The 17,115-nt window shown below is 42.2% G+C and overlaps 2 protein-coding genes across 2 annotated transcripts in view; both read right to left on the reverse strand.

The window, feature by feature from the left end:
* Positions 1 to 2,869, reverse strand: part of PGM1 (phosphoglucomutase 1) — a 76,797-nt gene extending 73,928 nt beyond the window's left edge. Inside the window, exon 1 of the mRNA XM_033915977.1 lies at positions 2,555 to 2,869. Coding sequence (XP_033771868.1) covers positions 2,555 to 2,800 — 246 coding nt within the window. The 5' untranslated portion in view covers positions 2,801 to 2,869. The remainder of the gene's footprint in view (positions 1 to 2,554) is intronic.
* Positions 2,870 to 15,708: 12,839 nt separating this feature from the next.
* EFCAB7 (EF-hand calcium binding domain 7) overlaps positions 15,709 to 17,115 on the reverse strand; it is an 88,229-nt gene continuing 86,822 nt past the window's right edge. The window contains exon 14 of the mRNA XM_033915975.1: positions 15,709 to 16,523. Within this exon, the coding sequence (XP_033771866.1) occupies positions 16,431 to 16,523 (93 nt within the window). The 3' untranslated portion in view covers positions 15,709 to 16,430. The remainder of the gene's footprint in view (positions 16,524 to 17,115) is intronic.

Genomic DNA, 17,115 nt, shown 5'->3' on the forward strand with positions numbered 1-17,115 from the left:
GTCTTCCCTCTGAAGTAAAACAAAGAGAAGCCTTCCAGGTCAGATGCTAGCAGCGTGTAAGAGGATCCACTATCAGTGGCAAACAAAGATACTGCAGGGGTTGGAGCTAGGGCTGGGGGGGGGGGAGAAACACATGCTGCATGATCTGGAAAGGTGGGAAGGGATGGGAAACAGATCTTGCGCAAGCTGGAGGTGTGCTGGATATGGATGGTGGAGAGGAGGGAGGAATATTGGATGTCATGGTGAAGAGAGAAGGGTGGGACAGATGAAAACGGATGCAAGAAGGAGGAAAGCTGGACATTGTGGTGGAGGGAATGGAATGAGAGATGTGGCATGATGTTGGAGAGGGGAGACAGAAGGAGAAATGCTGCTCATGGAGCCAATGGGCAGGGGGCAAAAGATGCTGCACAGGGTCCAGGGGATGAGAGGGAGAAATGCTGGATTTGGCAGGAGAGGGGAGAGATGCACTCTGAATCCCTCCCTATCTTTAACAACCTAAGAATCGCCTTACTGGGTCAGACCAATGGGTCAATCCCATTTTCATGGTGGCCAATCCAGGTCACTAGGATCTGGCCAAACCTAAAGAGTAGCAACATTACATGCTACCGATCCAGGGCAAGCAGTGGTTTCCCCCCATGTCTTTCTCAATAACAGACTATGGACTTTTCCTCCAGGAAATTGTCCAAACCCTTCTTTAAACCAGCTACGCTATCTGCTCTTACTACAACCTCTGGCAATGCATTCCAGAGCTTAACTATTCTCTGAGTGAAAATGGTGGATAGTGAGAGAGAGGGAGACAGGTTATACACGGAGGTGGAGGAGAAAGGAAGAAATGGTGTGCAGGGGGCGGGGAATTTAAATAGAGGGTGATTGATCCAGTACAGAAGTGAGCATGCTGTGCAATGGGAGGAAGGGAAGAGAGAGGGAGAAATGCTGGACCAGGGTAGGAAGAACTAATGGAAAGCAGCTGAAGAAGAATTTGCAGAAGACGGGAAAGCAGAAAAAAGAGAAACCGGAACCAACCTGATGGAAAAATAAATCTCCAGACAACAAAGGTAAAAAAAAGGAATTTATTGACTGAAATATGTTGGCTTTGGGAAATATATATATATATATATATATATATATATATAGCAGATATCTTTGTATTGTGTTCAGCAGAAAAGGAAATGCATTTCTGGTTTTATTTCACCAGTGTTTAAGTACCTGCTGACTTGCTGTAGCTGGTGGCAATATCCAAGCACCGCCAGCTGAGGGCCTCCTACAAAGATGGTCAGAACTCCCTTCTACCAAGTGATGCAGTTGCTGGCAGCATCCTTGAGTCACTGAGGTGCCAGCATCTGTGGCTTAGAGACGTTGCTGCTGCCTGCCAAGCTTGGCAAAAGGGATTTTTGGCCACCTTCAGAGGAAGTCTTCAGCCGACATAGCTTGAGGTTCCTCATCAGCTGGACATTGTGTAATTTTTATTTATATTAGAGGCTCCGGCTGAGACCCATTTACAAAATATGTATACTTCCCAATTTCTAAATTTATTTGTAAATGGGTCTCTACCACTGCCTCTAATTCAGCAGCATAATTTAATGAAATGGCTACTTCTGAAGTTTATGGGGACAGGCAGGGATAGATTCAATTCCAGCAAGGATGGGTTCGATTCCAGCAGGGACAGGTTTGAGTTCTGTCCCTGTGCAACTCGCTGGGAAGAGCCACTGCTTATCTTTGGAATTAAGTAGCATGGAATCTTGCCACTTCCTTTGAGACTCTACCAGGGACTTGTAACGTGGACTGGCCACGGTAGAAAACAGAATCCTGGGCTCGCTGGATGAACCCTTGGTCTGACCCAGTAGCAGCCCTTATAATATTCTTATGTTTACAGATTAAAAGAAATAATTCTGTAAAAGGACATACCTCAAGACAAAATCAACCCAGATATTGCTCAAAGTATGATGGGTGCAATGCTAGCAGCTGTCATGGTGGGAAGAGAAGGGACCAATAAGGTGCTTCCTTTTTTTTTTTTTTACCACAGCTGCTGGCTGCCATAGTAACTGGGGCCTGACAGTTAAATGGACTAGAAGTTTTCCGGTTAGGACACAACCATTAATGGCCCTCTTACTTTTAACATAACCCCATACTTTTGTACAGCCTAAGCCTAGGCAAGCTACCAGCTAATGCAACAAAAATTAGTCTGGTTCATTATGCTAACCTAGAAGTTGTATTTGCAAAAATTCACACAGCTTCCACATGCAGAAGTAAAAATTCCCTTTAGTTTTCAAAGAAAAATATGAACAGAAATCTTTTTTTTTTTTTTTTTTAACAAAACTTTTCTAGTTTTTCAACCCCCCTCTGACGACCTTGTCTGGTAACAAGAAGCAGAAAATAACCTTTAGGAGCAAAAGGCATCCCACTCTCAAAATCGCCGAACGCATAGCTAAGTGGAAACCGTATCCCAGATGCCTGCAAGGTCAGCTTAAATGTCAAAGGGCAGCCGGGGGGGGGGGGGGTTGTCTCTGCGATCCCCAGACCAAGGTCATCCGGGCCACTGGCTCGGCGCACCTACCCCGTTTGCAGCCGCGATCTGGATGATGAGCTGGATGGCCTCCTTCATGTAAAAGCGGCCGTCGCCCCCCACCACCAGCACGGCGTCCTGCCTCTCGGGCGCCTCCACGGTGGCGATGATGCTCTGGATGAAATTCTCCGCGTAGTGGGCCTTGCTCTGGAAGACGCTGACCCGCTTCCTGAGGCCGCTGGTGCCGGGCTTCTGGTCGCCGTAGGGCTTCGTCTTCACCGTGATCACTTTGGCCATGGCTGGGCAGGAGGAGGAGGGCGGCGGCGGGGCTGTGCGGCGCGCGGGAGCTGGGCAGGCACTGCGCGGCCGGAGCGGCGCTCTAAGGCTCAGGGAGGAGGGCGGAGCCTCTCGCGTCGCCGCCTTAGCCCCGCCTCCGAAGCCGGAGATCCGACGGGCTTCGAGCCAGCCCTCCCGCCCACCTGAGGCGCTGCCGGCCAAAGGGGACGGAGACCTGCAGTCTTTCTGCTGAGGCGGAAGGGAATCTGCAGACCCCACACAAATCCTTCACCTCCAACTGGATAAAATAGTGGGACTGATGTCCGTTTGCAGAGGGTATGGGGGAGACACTTTGAATTGATCCGCCTTCCCTATTGCTGTGATTTACTTTTCTCCCCCCTCCCCTCGCAGACAAATCACACTGGATGACTGTAGGTGCACTTGGTAGTAGAGAATGACACGGTGACATAATTCATCACCGTTACCGTCCCCGCGGATAACCGCGGGAAATAATCCCATGTCATTTTTTAGTGTCTATTTCAGCCTCAGTCCTTCTACACCAGCATTCTTCAAAGCAAAGCTTGAGGGTCAGTGGTTGTAGCCATTCATACTCTGATTCTTCCCTCTCTCCTTAAAGAATGACATGAAGATGGTTTACCGCGGTTATCCGCGGGGACGGGGACAGTGATGAATTTTGTTACCGTGTCATTCTCTATTTGGTAGTCCTGGGCAAACAAGTGGGGCTTAATGTAGAAGGCAAAGGGAGGTGAAGTGTTGAGGGGAGGAGGAGCAGGAGTGCGCCTGAGCTGCGTGAGGGGCAGGCCAAAGTGTGAATTGAAGTGTTATTCACAGCAGCCTCCTGGGATATTGTACCATAGTAGATGATGACAGATAAATAGGTGCATCGTCCATCCACTCTGCCCAAGAAGGGGTGCTGAAAAGGTCTCAGCCCAACTTCCTAAATTCTAAGCGTTGTTTTGCCACTGTAGCTGAAGGATGTACTTTTATGGTGCAAAGTGTCAATTTGCAGAATCATAATGATCTGTTTGACATTGTTTCAGAGCACTGGTTGAACCATGCCAACCACCTGTGGAATTTTCAAGTTTGGACCTCTGAGCCGTTGTGAACTTTGTATTCCTACAGAAGAAAACTCCAAAGGAAACTCATGAATGTATGACGCAAACATGAGTGACAAATGCCCATCAAACTCCAAAGTGAAGAAGTGATGTGCAATCTTCAACGGGGGAGATTTCGAGACCAAAGATGCAGCAAGGTCTGCTGAGGCCTCAGTGTCAGCAAATTGTTGACCATGTCTATGACCTGATTTTGGCAGAGCTGTGAATATTGGCTAAAACAATTGCTGAGACACTACAGATAGCCAGAGAACGTGTTGGGTGTATAATAGAGGTCTGCATGGGAACAGGGATTGCGGAAATCCTGTGGAGATCCCCCCAGGTCCACGGGACTCCCACGGGGATGGACGCTGGTTCTCTGGGGTTCCCACAGTAATGCTGGCCTGCCTTTCTTCCAATGTTCCCTCTAAGCTAGAGAATGACATGGGGAAAAAATTTGTCCCTATCACCACCCCGTCCCTGCGACAACCATCCCTGTCCCTGCCCCTGCCCCATCCCCGCAACCACTGTCCCCACAGCATTCATACAAGCCTCATTACTGCAATATTTAGCTTATTCCTTCCTTATAAATCAAAGTTCTGACTGCTGAACTAGAGAAAGAGATGTTCAGCTGGCATGGCTTTGTGTATAAATTTTTAGCAACACAACTAATATACTACTTTATCCTAAAGCAATAAATAAATAGAAATTTTTTTTCTACCTTTCTTGTCTGGTTTCCGCTTCCCTCATCTTCTCATTCAATTCTTTCCATCCACTCTGTCTTCTCTCTGCGTCTTCCATTTGCTCTGTTACTGTGCCTCTCCCTTCCCCCCCCCCCCCCCATCTTCTTCCCTCATCTCCCCCCATAGTCTAGCATCTGTCTTCTTCCCTTCCAGCGTCTTCTCCTCACTCTCTGTTCCCCATTTCCCTTTAGCGTCTTCTCCCCACTCTGTCTTCCCCATTTCCCTTCATACATAGTAGATGACAACAGATAAAGACCCGAATGGTCCATCCAGTCTGCCCAATCTGATTCAATTTAAATTTTTTTTATTTTTTCTTCTTAGCTATTTCTGGGCAAGAATCCAAAGCTCTACCCGGTACTGTGCTTGGGTTCCAACTGCTGAAATCTCCGTTAAAACCTACTCTATCCCATCTAAACCCTCCCAGCCCTTGAAGCCCTCTCCAGCCCATCCTCCCCCAAACGGCCATATACAGACACAGACCGTGCAAGTCTGCCCAGTATTGGCCTTAGTTTAATATTATTTTCTGATTCTAGATCCTCTTCTTCTCCCCACTCTCTGTTCCCCATTTCCTTTCAGCGTCTTCTCCCCACTCTGCCTTCCCCATTTCCCTTCAGCGTCTTCTTCCCATTCTCTGTTCACCATTTCCTTTCAGTATCTGTTCCTCTCCATCCCCCTTCCACATCCCTTCTTTTCCACCACCACCCTTCCCTCTTGCCACCTCACCGCCCTTCAGCACCCCTCGTGTGGCCTGAGAATCTCCCTCCCTCCCCCTTACCTTCATGGCACGTTTTAAGCTACTTTCCAGAGTAATTTGCTCAAGCAGCAGGAGCCTGCCTTCAGTCGCGTCTGTGGCAGAAGCTTCTCCTCTGATGCAACCGGAAGATGTGTCAGAGAAGCTTCCACCCACACGACTGCAGGCAGGCTCGGTTGGCTTGAGCAAGTTACTTTGAAAACTAATGTACCGTGAAGGTAAGGGGGAGGAAGGGAGATAGATTCAGCCGGTAGGTAGGAAGGAGGTGACCGCACATGTTCCCTCCCTTAACTGCAGGGACAAGGCCATTCACCACTCCATTGGGCGGTGGATGGCCTTGCACCCGTGCCCGCAGTGAGCACTCCCCCCCCCCCCATTTTGGTGGGTTACCTGTGGCTAGCCGCGGGTAACAGCCAGTGTCATTCTCTACTCTAAGCTTTTTCGATCCCTCAGCGCACCAATTTCTGATTGCCACTTACACAGGAGAGCTCTTTACATCCACCAATAAGGGAGTCATCTGGAGCTTGATGGCCAATCATGAGCACTTCCTTGTAGAAGTGCTCCTGATTGGCCATCAATGAGATTTGTTGTGTATATATATATATAAATGAGATTTGTTGTGTATATATAGTCTTCTCTTCCTCTCTGTATTTCTGATTCTGGTCTTACACCCAAACTCCCAACCCTCAGCCTTTAATACCTGGTGGTCCTGCCCGGTGGTTACAACCCTCCTCATTCTCCTCCTCACTGGATAAAGCAGTTGAAAAAGGTTCAGATACAAAAATAGTTAAGCAAAACAGCTCTCAAAGAGAGGCCAAACAGGTTTCACCTCTTCTGAAGAGAGGCTAAACTGATTTAAAGCTATTCAGTTTGGAAAATGGAGGATAAAGTCAGTAGATTTTTATAAAATCATGAGTGAAATGAAATGGTTAAAGAGAGGACAATACAGTTAGTTTCTTGGAGTATCTTGCTTTGAAAGATTAAATAACAACCAGAAGTTACAAATTATTTATTATTTTCATGCAGTCTATAATCAAGTTGTGGAATCTTGCCTGAGGACACAAAGCAACTGACAGGGTGGAGATCAGTTACGAGATCTAGAGAATGTGTTTAAATCCTCCTCTAGGGATACAATTAAGGTGATTCATATATTGTAGGTGTGCTAAAACCTTAAAATAATCAGTGATCTGGGTTTTGTTGTTTATGGTATGCCAAATTACAGTATAAGTTGCAACCTAAGGGGTGGGATACACTATAGCCCTCCCCACAATATCTTCTATATTACAACTGTTTATTAACAAAAGTCTTCAGGCCCTCAGAGGTGCCACCAGATGCTCAATTATGTCTCATAGCAACTGGCTTTATGCCCCCTATCGTCATCGGGTCTCTTTAGTTTTTTTAAAGTTTTTTTGTGCAATGCTATATTTTCGTGTTAATTCAATAAATAATTGATAAAAGTTAGAACTTATCTTGGGTGGTTCAGCCAAGAGGGATAGAGTACTGCCAACATGTTTCACCCTATTCGGGTTTCCTCAGGGCACAATCCCTCAGAACTGTGTGTGCTCTATACGACGTGGCCACCCGAATGAATGATCTAATTGAGCATCTGGTGGCACCTCTGAGGGCCTGAAGACTTTTGTTAATAAACAGTTGTAATATAGAAGATATTGTGGGGAGGGCTATAGGGTATCCCACCCCTTAGGTTGCAACAGTATGCATTCTTCTACAAATATTTTTCATCTATAAGCCTATATACTAAATTACAGTATAAGAACATAAGAATTGCCGCTGCTGGGTCAGACCAGTGGTCCATCGTGTCCAGCAGTCCGCTCCCATGGCGGTCCTTTGGTCAAAGACCAGTGCCCCGAGTCTAGCCTTACCTGTGTACATTCTGGTTCAGCAGGAACTTGTCTTGAATCCCTGGAGGGTGCTTTCCCCTATAACAGCCTCTGGAAGTGTTCCAGATTTCTACCACTCTCTGGGTGAAGAAATACTTCCTTATGTTTGTACGGAATCTATCCCCTTTTAACTTGAGAGTGCCCTCTCATTCTCCCTACCTTGGAGAGGGTGAACAATCTCTCTTTCTCTACTAAGTCTATTCCCTTCATTAGCTTGAATGTTTCAATCATGTCTCCTCTTTCAAACTGTGTGGTGCTCAAGTCAACAAAGTAGGCAGTTCAACTGGATGAGGTGCTCACTAGAGTGGTCTGGATGCTGTGCTTGGCAGGAGATGCAAAAATGAGAACACAACTTCTGTCTCCAGTAAAGGGCTTAGCCTGGGCTAAATGTGGGCCAGTGGATAAGTTGGGTGGGCATGATCCATTATTTTTTAGACTATTGCAGGCATTAGTTTAATTCATATTACATTACTGCAATATTGTTTATTTAGGTGCCTCTAAGAAACTATTAAGAAAATTGAGGATAATTCAGAATACGGCTGTCAGATTGATTTTTGGCTTAAAAAAGAATGATCATATTAGTCCTTATTATCGATTGTTGCACTAGCTGTCGGTAGAGGCATGGGTCTTGTTCAAGTTTTCTTGTATTTGGTTCAAGTTTATCTCTGGACTATCTCCAACTTATCTCTTTTCCCTTTTTATATGGTATAGTCTGATGAGGAAAACTAGAAGTCAATAGTTATTTGCTTACCCGAAAATTAATGGTTGTAAATACTGTACAAGACTTTCCTGGATAAGACCCTTGTGTTCCAAGCAGGTAAACAGCAGACTTGGTTGGGTAAATGTATTTGTCAAGCCATGTCGTCCTACAGTACTTTTCGGAAAGTGATCAAGACGACGCTGTTTGAAAAATTAATTTCCCAGGGTGGTTGCATTGTTATTCTAAGCAAAAGTTTGTATGATATTTTCCTAAAGAATATTTGTACTTTTAAGAAACATTTTGTACCTTCCTACCATCTTGTATTTCGCCGATTGTCCAGTTTTCTTTGGTGTAAACCGCCTAAAAATCAGTCGGTTATAGTGGTATAGAAGAATAAAGTTATGTTAGGTTATGTATTTCCTCTTCACTTCTTATCCCCCCACACCATGAACTTTAAAAATTAAATACTGTATACACTCTCAACCATGCCCATCAATGCCCCCTGCCTGTACCTTATTAGCTTTGGCTGCAAGCAGCCAGCGTACTCCAAGGCTGCTTGTGGCCTATCCCAGAGCCATCTCTGTGGTTTCTGGCGGCCAGGACAGTAAAAATGCACTGGTATTTTCAGCCAAAACTGAAACATGGCTGAATCAGAATGTTGGGCTGATTTGAGCACCAGAACTAGAATGGCTGTACTTATATAGTAAGTGGTGCTGAATTGGCTCCCTTCTCTCCCACAGCTAATAGTTTATTTTTACCCCCTCTTTTACAAAGCCATATGTTTTTAACGCAGGCCACCACGGTAACAGCTCCGATGCTCATAGAATTCCTATGAGCGTCCGAGCTGTTACCGCCCCAGCTGGTGTTAAAAATGCTAGCAAAGCTTTGTAAAGGAGGGGGTTATGTAAAAAGTATTATTCAGTGGTAATCTGCCAATTCTAAGCAGGTTACAATAAAATCAGTTCATAGAAAAAAATTATTATACAGACAACTGCATTGAGAAAAAAAATAACTTGACACAACACCGTAAATGAGGCAAACAAAAAAATTTGAGGGGGGGGGGGGGCACTGATTCCAATACAAGGGTAATGTTTATTAAGCATCCATTAAAAAGGCTCAACTCAGAACTGCATTTCGGTGCAAATAACCTGCCTTAGGAGTCAAAGTCAATTTCGGTGCAACTGTTTACAAACTTATACATAAAAGTGTGCCAAGCACCGCCCACGATATTTAGAATAGGTGGGTGGGTGGGAGGGTTGGAAAATATTTTTAATTCTTTGAGTGCAGTTTTTGAATATGAGTATGGGGGTAATCTATTTGTCATAGATTACAATTTGATTGATTTTAAGTGCTTTTAGTGTAATATGATTGTATGGCACTTATGTATGGCTTAAAAATGAATAAAGATATTAAAAAAAAAATAGGTAGTAATAAAAACAGCAGGAACATACCGCTACAAAAAACTGTGTTCCTGCTATTTTTACTACTGGCTATTCAAAATATCATCAGCAGTGCTGGGCGCACTTTTTTTTGTATGTTTGTGAGCAATTGCACTGAAACTGACTGACTCTTCTGTGTCAAGTCTTTTTACTGGATGCACAATAAAAGTTACCTTGTTTTGGAATCAAGAGTGGTCGCCCCATTTTTTTGTTTGCCTTGTTATTTTCTCTTTGGGGGTTTTCTTCTTTTTTTTTTTTAACACCACAGTAAATGCCATCAATAAATAATGTGCTTCATGGCATCAATAGTAAACAGCAAGTTTATTAATTATAAGCTTTACTAAATAAATAAGCCTTTAATTCCTTTCTAAACTGGGTATAGTTTTTAATATAACAAATCTCAAAAGGAAACAAATTATATATTGGAGGACTAGCAACAGAAATTATCTTGATATGAGGGGGTGCTGAAAAGTTCTCAGCCCAACCAACAAAGTTGGGGCAGTCTCCATCGAGGGCTGTACACTTAGTCCAGCGATTTTCCACTTTTATCGTTCCGTATTTTTCCAACAGATATTTGCTACTTTGCATGTGATGGTTTAAGACAGGGGTGTCCAACCTGCGGCCCCGTGAAGTATTTTGTGCGACCCCAATCAAAGGCAATGCAGTGTTTTCCGGGTGTTTACTGTCTTGCCGGCTCCCTCCTCTGTCTTGCTGCAGCGTTTGCGCATTTGTGCGGCCCCGGAAATTTTTTTTTCGGCCAATGCGGCCCAGGGAAGCCAAAATGTTGGACACCCCTTGTTTAAGAAGATCCTTGGCACTGTGATTTTTTATTCTGGCATCATATATGGTCTCTGACATAGGCACTTGTCAAAACACAGGTCATGTCAGGTGGTGCAAGTCACTTTCTAGTGCATTACATTACATTACATTACGGATTTGCATCTTAGTAAAGGGGCTCTTATGTGCATTAGAACTTTTTTTTTATTTTAGTTCAATCATCTTTATTGACAGTTTAACTTTTTAATAGAGAATGACACAAGGACAAATTTTTCCCTGTCCCTGTGGGAACTCATTTTCCCATCCTGGCAAGTTCTTTTCCTGGCCCTGCTCCATTCCTGTAAGCTCTATGGATTCAAAACCCACGATGCTCCTTGTGACCCTGGGCAAGTCACTTAATCCCCCCATTGTGAGCCCACCGGAACAGACAGGGAAAAATGTTTGAGTACCTGAATAAATTCATGTAAAACTGTTCTGAGCTCTCTTGGGAGAACAGTATAGAAAGTTGAAAGAAAAAATAAATTAAGGCAGAGCTTACAGGAATGGGGCAGTGACAAGATTTGTGGGACGGGATGGGAAAAAAATTTGTCCCTATGTCATTCTCTACTTTAAAAAAAAAAAAAAAAAAAATTAAATTTACAAACTTAAAGATAAGCATACAATACTTGAATACAGATTCATAAATTCTCAAGAAAATTAAAGGTGATATACAAACAAATCACCTAAGTATAAGAAATTTTCATTATTTAATCCACAATATTTCAGAGACCAAGCAAAAACAAAAATACAGAGGCAATTTATATATATATATTAAAGACAGCAATTGGAGGTACAATGTTGGCAGCGGGTTTGTATTAATCTGTAGAAGAGGCCAATGGTCTAATTATTACTTCGCCCCCTTCTCTAGCCACAATAAAATCCAGAAATTGCTTCGTAAAAAAAAAAAAAAAGAGGAAATTTTTTTTACTACCAAGAGTAACACAACATTTTGCTGGAAATTTTAATATAAAGGAAGTTCCCAAGGACAGGACTCTAGATCGATAGGTCAAAAAATCCTTCCTTCTTTTCTGTGTCACTTGAGATATATCAGGAAATATAGGAATTGAACCTAGAAATTGCTCATTAATGTGTCTGAAATATGTCCGAAGAATGAAATCTCTGTCATATTCCAAGGCAAAGAGTAATTCTCTTGGTAATCACTTTCAGGGAATTTTCCAGAAAATTAGTTAAATTCATTTCTCCACCAGCCTCTCCAACCATGCCAGTTGGGAGTAATAATAATAACTTTATTTTTCTATACCGCCATAATCTTGCGACTTCTAGGCAGTTCACAGTGAAGAGAGCTGTGCAATCAGCGAATTACAGTGTAGAAATAGGGAAGATGTCACTGAGCAGACAGTGATTATAGTGTACAATTTAGCAAGAAAAAGATATTAATGGGTTACAGTGTGATCTTAACATGTTACATTAAAAGGGGCTGGATGGCCAGCGAATTACAGAATACAAATGGTGAAGAAGACACTGAATAGACAGTGAAAACCAAATACCGTTAGTGAAGAAGCGTAGTACAGCATGATGAGTAATAGCTTTTAAAAAAAGGGGGGGCTCTGATTTGCTAATAGTGAGATGAGCTCTCAAAACTGGTGGTAAATTCTCTGTTGAAATTAATAATATCGCATGCAAATATCTCCGTACCATCTCAACAGCTGACACAGTTGGGGAGTTAGGAAAATTTAACATTCTCAAATTATTTTTTCTTTGCTTATTTTAGATGTACTTTATAACTTTTTCTGGATATAAGACCTCTCCTTAATATTTCTATTTCTAAAGTCTTAATTTGACCAAACTGGTCTTCATATTTTTTTTTTTAATACTCTCACCCTGTTCTCGCAGTGTCTCACCTTGAGTGTTCACCAAGGAATTGATAGTGCTACAGTCATTCCTCAACACAGTTACAACCTTTCTTAGGTTGGAGTCCATAACTTCAATGGCCTTCCCCAGTGCATATTAATGATACTCATTTGATGCAATTCCAGTCTATCACTTATAACTTATTAGATCATTCTCATAAACTCTTCACGATCCTCAGAGGGTTAAAAAGTCCCATTAGTTCATATGATAAATAATCAATGAACCCGATTGTCATAGGATCATTAGTTTATGTATTTTTATATATTTCTATATGTGTAACTTTATATATAAATATTCATTCTTTTTTCATAGTAATATAATAGCTCCTATTAAGTGGCTATTAATATTCAAGCTAAGTAATTATTATATTACTATGAAAAAAGAATGAATATTTATATATAAAAAGTTACACATATAGAAATATATAAAAATACATAAACTAATGATCCTATGACAATCAGATTCATTGATTATTTATCATATGAACTAATGGAACTTTTTAACCCTCTGAGGATCGTGAAGAGTTTATGAGAATGATCTAATAAGTTATAAGTGATAGACTGGAATTGCATCAAATGAGAGTATAGTTTTACATCTGGTCTAGAAATAGCCTTCAATTATCCATATTAATGATGGCAGGTTTCACCATCTCTTTAAATTTTACTCCCAGAGGCTGGCTGACTGACTTACACACAGGTTGCCAACTTCTGGGCCTTAGCAAGGTTGTTCTCTATCATCATATCCTCTTCCACTGCTTCTCCAGGGCTAGACATTATCTATTCCACTTAGGGAGACAGAGCAGCCTCTTTTCCTGTTAGGTTTGTCCTGCCAGGTTTTATGGAATATTATTTGTGTTACCCCATTTATTGTTCAGTCACCTTTGGTCTGGGCTTAACAAAACCCAATCTATACTGAGGGTTGCCACTGACTCCTGCATTCCTCCCAAAGCCGTCAGTAACCCCAGCACATGTTGAGAAGCTATCCCTGATATAGTTGTCTGGATCAGATGTCTGAAAGTCATGGCCACTGGAGGACCAGGTTGGGGGGGGGGGGTCTTTTTCTCTTACCTATGAGCGAAAAAGATCACCAAGGTAAGCTGCTTTGTCTAAACAAACTTTCATCATGGAGAGCTCTCAGCTTTGACACCATCTTGGTCCCTATCTCAACATTCTCTACTTTTTTCTATGATAGTAAATCACTTTATTACTGCCCCGCTGCGATCCCTGATGTGTTTCTCAGGTAACCCCAATCTCTCATGTATTCTCTCCCCATTTATCTCCAATCTCTCCCTCATGTGTCTCCAATCTTTCCCCATCTTCTCCCCATGTACCTACAATCTATTATGTAATTTTCTCTTCAAGCACTCTGTAATTTGCTGATTGTCCAGCCTTCTTTCATTGTGAACCGCCTAGAAGTCTTTTGACTATGGCGGTATAGAAAAATAAAGTTATTATTATTATTATTATTACTTTTTAACATATACAAATTAACTTAAAACAAGTTATATCATAGGTTAACACAAATTATGTGGCTTGTTAGCATGCCTTAAAATTTTCGTGTACATGCTAAATCAAATTATGCACTGATGAATGTAACATTCCTACTTTCCTTGTTTCTCTCTATTACTTAATGTGTAACACATAAGAACTGCAACACTGGGACAGACCAAACGTCCATCAAGCTGATCCATGTGGAATCCCATCTCCAGGAGGAACTCTGTCAGGTTGTCAGATGTAGCAATGTCCACACAATTTTAGGAAATTATCCAAGCCCTTTTTAAACCCTGCTAAGCTAACTGATTTCACCACATTCTCCGGCAATGAATTCCAGAGTTTAGTTATACGTTATTACATAATATGTAGTACATAAGAATTGTCACACTGGAACAGACTGAAGGTCCATCAAGCCCAGTACCCCACGAACAACAGTAGCCAACCTAAGTCCCAAGTACCTAGCTATATCCCAAGAAGTAAAACAGATTTTATATTGCATATCCTAGGAATAAGCAGTGCATTTTCCCCAAATCATCTCAATAATGGCTATGGACTTCTCTTTTAGGAAATTATCCAAACATTTTCTAAACCTCACTAAGTTAACTGATTTCACCACATTTTCCAGCAATGAATTCCATAACCACAAGTTGTGTGAAGAAATACTTTCTCCGGTTTGTTTTAAATCTACTACTTAGTAGCTTCATTGCATGCCCCCTAGTCCTAGTATTTTTGGAAAGAGTGAGCAAGTGATTCACATCTACCCTTTCCACTCCACTCATTATTTTATCGAGCTCTATCACATCACCCCTGAGCCGTCTTTTCTCCAAGCTGAAGGGTCCTAGCCACTCCTCTATACCTTCATTTTTGTTTTTATTGCTTTATCAATTAATTACAAGTTAAACACTTGTTTTAGAAATAGCCATTTTTTTAACTTTATTGATTTTCAAACTTTGACAGTGCAATACAATTAATTGAACATAAATACTACATAAAACACACTATTAATTATACGAGTAATATATAAAACAATCACATAATTGGAAGAACCATGACAGAATTAATTACTTTTTGGTGGGCAAATGTGTGTACCACATATAAATATGAGAGAATGAATGTGGAACGTTTGGGGTCTAGCAATTCATTTAATAGAGTGTGGAGTCCATCGAAATAGCCATTTTCAATAAGAAAAAAAATAAAAGAAGGATTTCACACAGATATAAAGAAAGAAAATTAAATTGAATTTGACCTTTTTCTTATACCACTATTAAGCAGGAGGAGGAATCAAAATTTAAGGGAGACATGCAATAACAAAATCAGAAAAAGGCTTAAACGGTTTTAACCCACAGCTATGAAAAATATTTTCACCCAGACCCAATAGTTAACTTTTTAAGGTATAAAAAAGATCTTAGATATTCAGGGAGAAAGAAGACATATCTGAAGCTCATATATTTTACAACACATTTAGAAGAACATGAAAATACAGTGGAACCTTAGTTTACGAGCATAATTCGTTCCAGAAGTATGCTCGTAAACCAAATTGCTTGTATATCAAAGCGAGTTTCCCCATAGGAAGTAAGGGAAACTCGCTTTGATTCATTCCATCTCCTTCTCCCCCCCCCCCCAGGCTACCGGCGCTGCTCCATTCCCCACCTCTTGAGACCACCGACGCTGCTCCATACCCCCCCCCCCGCGATCCAGCATCCCCCCTGTGTACCGGCATCCTCCCCCCCCCCACTCGCGTTGCCCCTCTCTCCCCTGCAATCCTATATCCCCTCCCCCCCCGAGCACCGAAACGACATCCCTTACCCCGATTGGGCACCGGCACCAGCACCAACGCAAAGGACATGCTGATGCCGGAAGATTCTCCCTCTTCTGGGCTGAATCTGAGAATCTCGGAGAGAGCAAGACCAGAAGGCTTTGAGCATGCGCAAATGCTCAAAGTCCAATCCAGCCCAGCACAGGCAAGAGGGAGGATCTCCGACGCACTACCCAGCCCAGCACCGAAGATGGAGGATCTTCAGGCACTGGCACCGGCATGTCCTGTGTATTGGTGCTGGTGCCGGTGCCCAATCGGGGTAAGGGATGTCGTTTCGGTGCTTGGGGGGGATGTAGGATTGCTGGGGGGGGGGGGGGGAGAGATGCCGGATCGCTGGGAGGATGCCGGATCACGGGGGGTGGCGCTCGTAAATCAAGTCAAACTCGCTTTCCGAGGTGCCAATTTTGCGAATGTTTTGCTCGTCTTGCAAAACACTCGCAAACCGGTGCACTCGTAAACCGAGGTTTGACTGTATAGTCGCATAACAGATATGAGATCTTGTTCAAAAACGAAATTAACTAACAATGTACTTCATTCCTTAATCTCTGAGAGGGAATCTTCCAATAATGCTGTTAAATCTTGAGGTTATTTATCCTCAGATTCTTGAATATTATCTGTCCCACTCTTTTTATCTTTAACTATCGAGAGAAAATATTCTTTATTTATTGGTGGAATAGCTTCTGAATATCTATTGGGGACATAGCTGTTATTTTTGGACAGTTCAAAATCCTGAGATTTAAATGTCTATTGAAGTTTTCTATTTGCTCAATTTTCCTTTGAAGAAAATTTTGGTCTTTAGTAACAGTTGATATAGAATCCTTCAGTGTCCCTGTTTCTAGTTGAATTTTTTCAAAGCACTCTTGCCGTACTGTATCAACACTGACAGCAAACAAATCAACTTTAGAAACCAGTACCTCCAATTCTTTGGCTGTCTTCTGACCTTCTGATCCAAGCCTTTAATGGCCTCCAAAAGTGTCTCCATTGTAACTGCTGGCTTTACTGGTAGCTCCACTACCTCGTCAACTGTGTACTTTTTCTAATTCCACTATATATTTTTGAGATATGGCGACCAGAATTGCACACAGTATTCAAGGTGCGGCCATACTAGAGAGTAAAAACAAGGCCATTATAAAATTTTCATCTTTTTTTTCCATTCCTTTCCTGATAATTGTTTTCCTGGATTATTATTTTTATTTACTTTAGTGTTAATTTGCAACACATCTAGTATTAGAGCCTGTCACTTTCTAGAGAGCAAGAATGTCTGAGATATTTTTAAAATAACTTTTCTCTCACACTCACTCACGAATAGACTGACTTTCCATCAGACTTCTATGTTCTTTGAATTGTTTCTCTGTTTACCCCTTTTTGACATCAGGAAACTAATTCCCTGAAGCCAATACCTTCTTAGCACCCTCTTTTTCTGAATTCAAAAGAGAAAATGGTGCTTGGTTGCTAGTCCTTTCAGTTTCATTGGGATTTGGATGAACTGCAGCTGGGATAGGCTTGTTTGACTGCTTGTCAAAACATTTCAACATGCTTGGTCAATGACTTGTGCTTCTTATTTCTCCTTTCCCAGCAACTTCACTGTGGCTGGCCCCTTAGCCTCTAATGCAGGGATCTCAAAGTCCCTCCTTGAGGGCCGCAATCCAGTCGGGCTTTCAGGATTTCCCCAATGACTATGCATTGAAAGCAGTGC

Source organism: Geotrypetes seraphini, chromosome 12 (assembly GCF_902459505.1).
Source record: "Geotrypetes seraphini chromosome 12, aGeoSer1.1, whole genome shotgun sequence".
Classification (NCBI taxonomy): domain Eukaryota; kingdom Metazoa; phylum Chordata; class Amphibia; order Gymnophiona; family Dermophiidae; genus Geotrypetes; species Geotrypetes seraphini.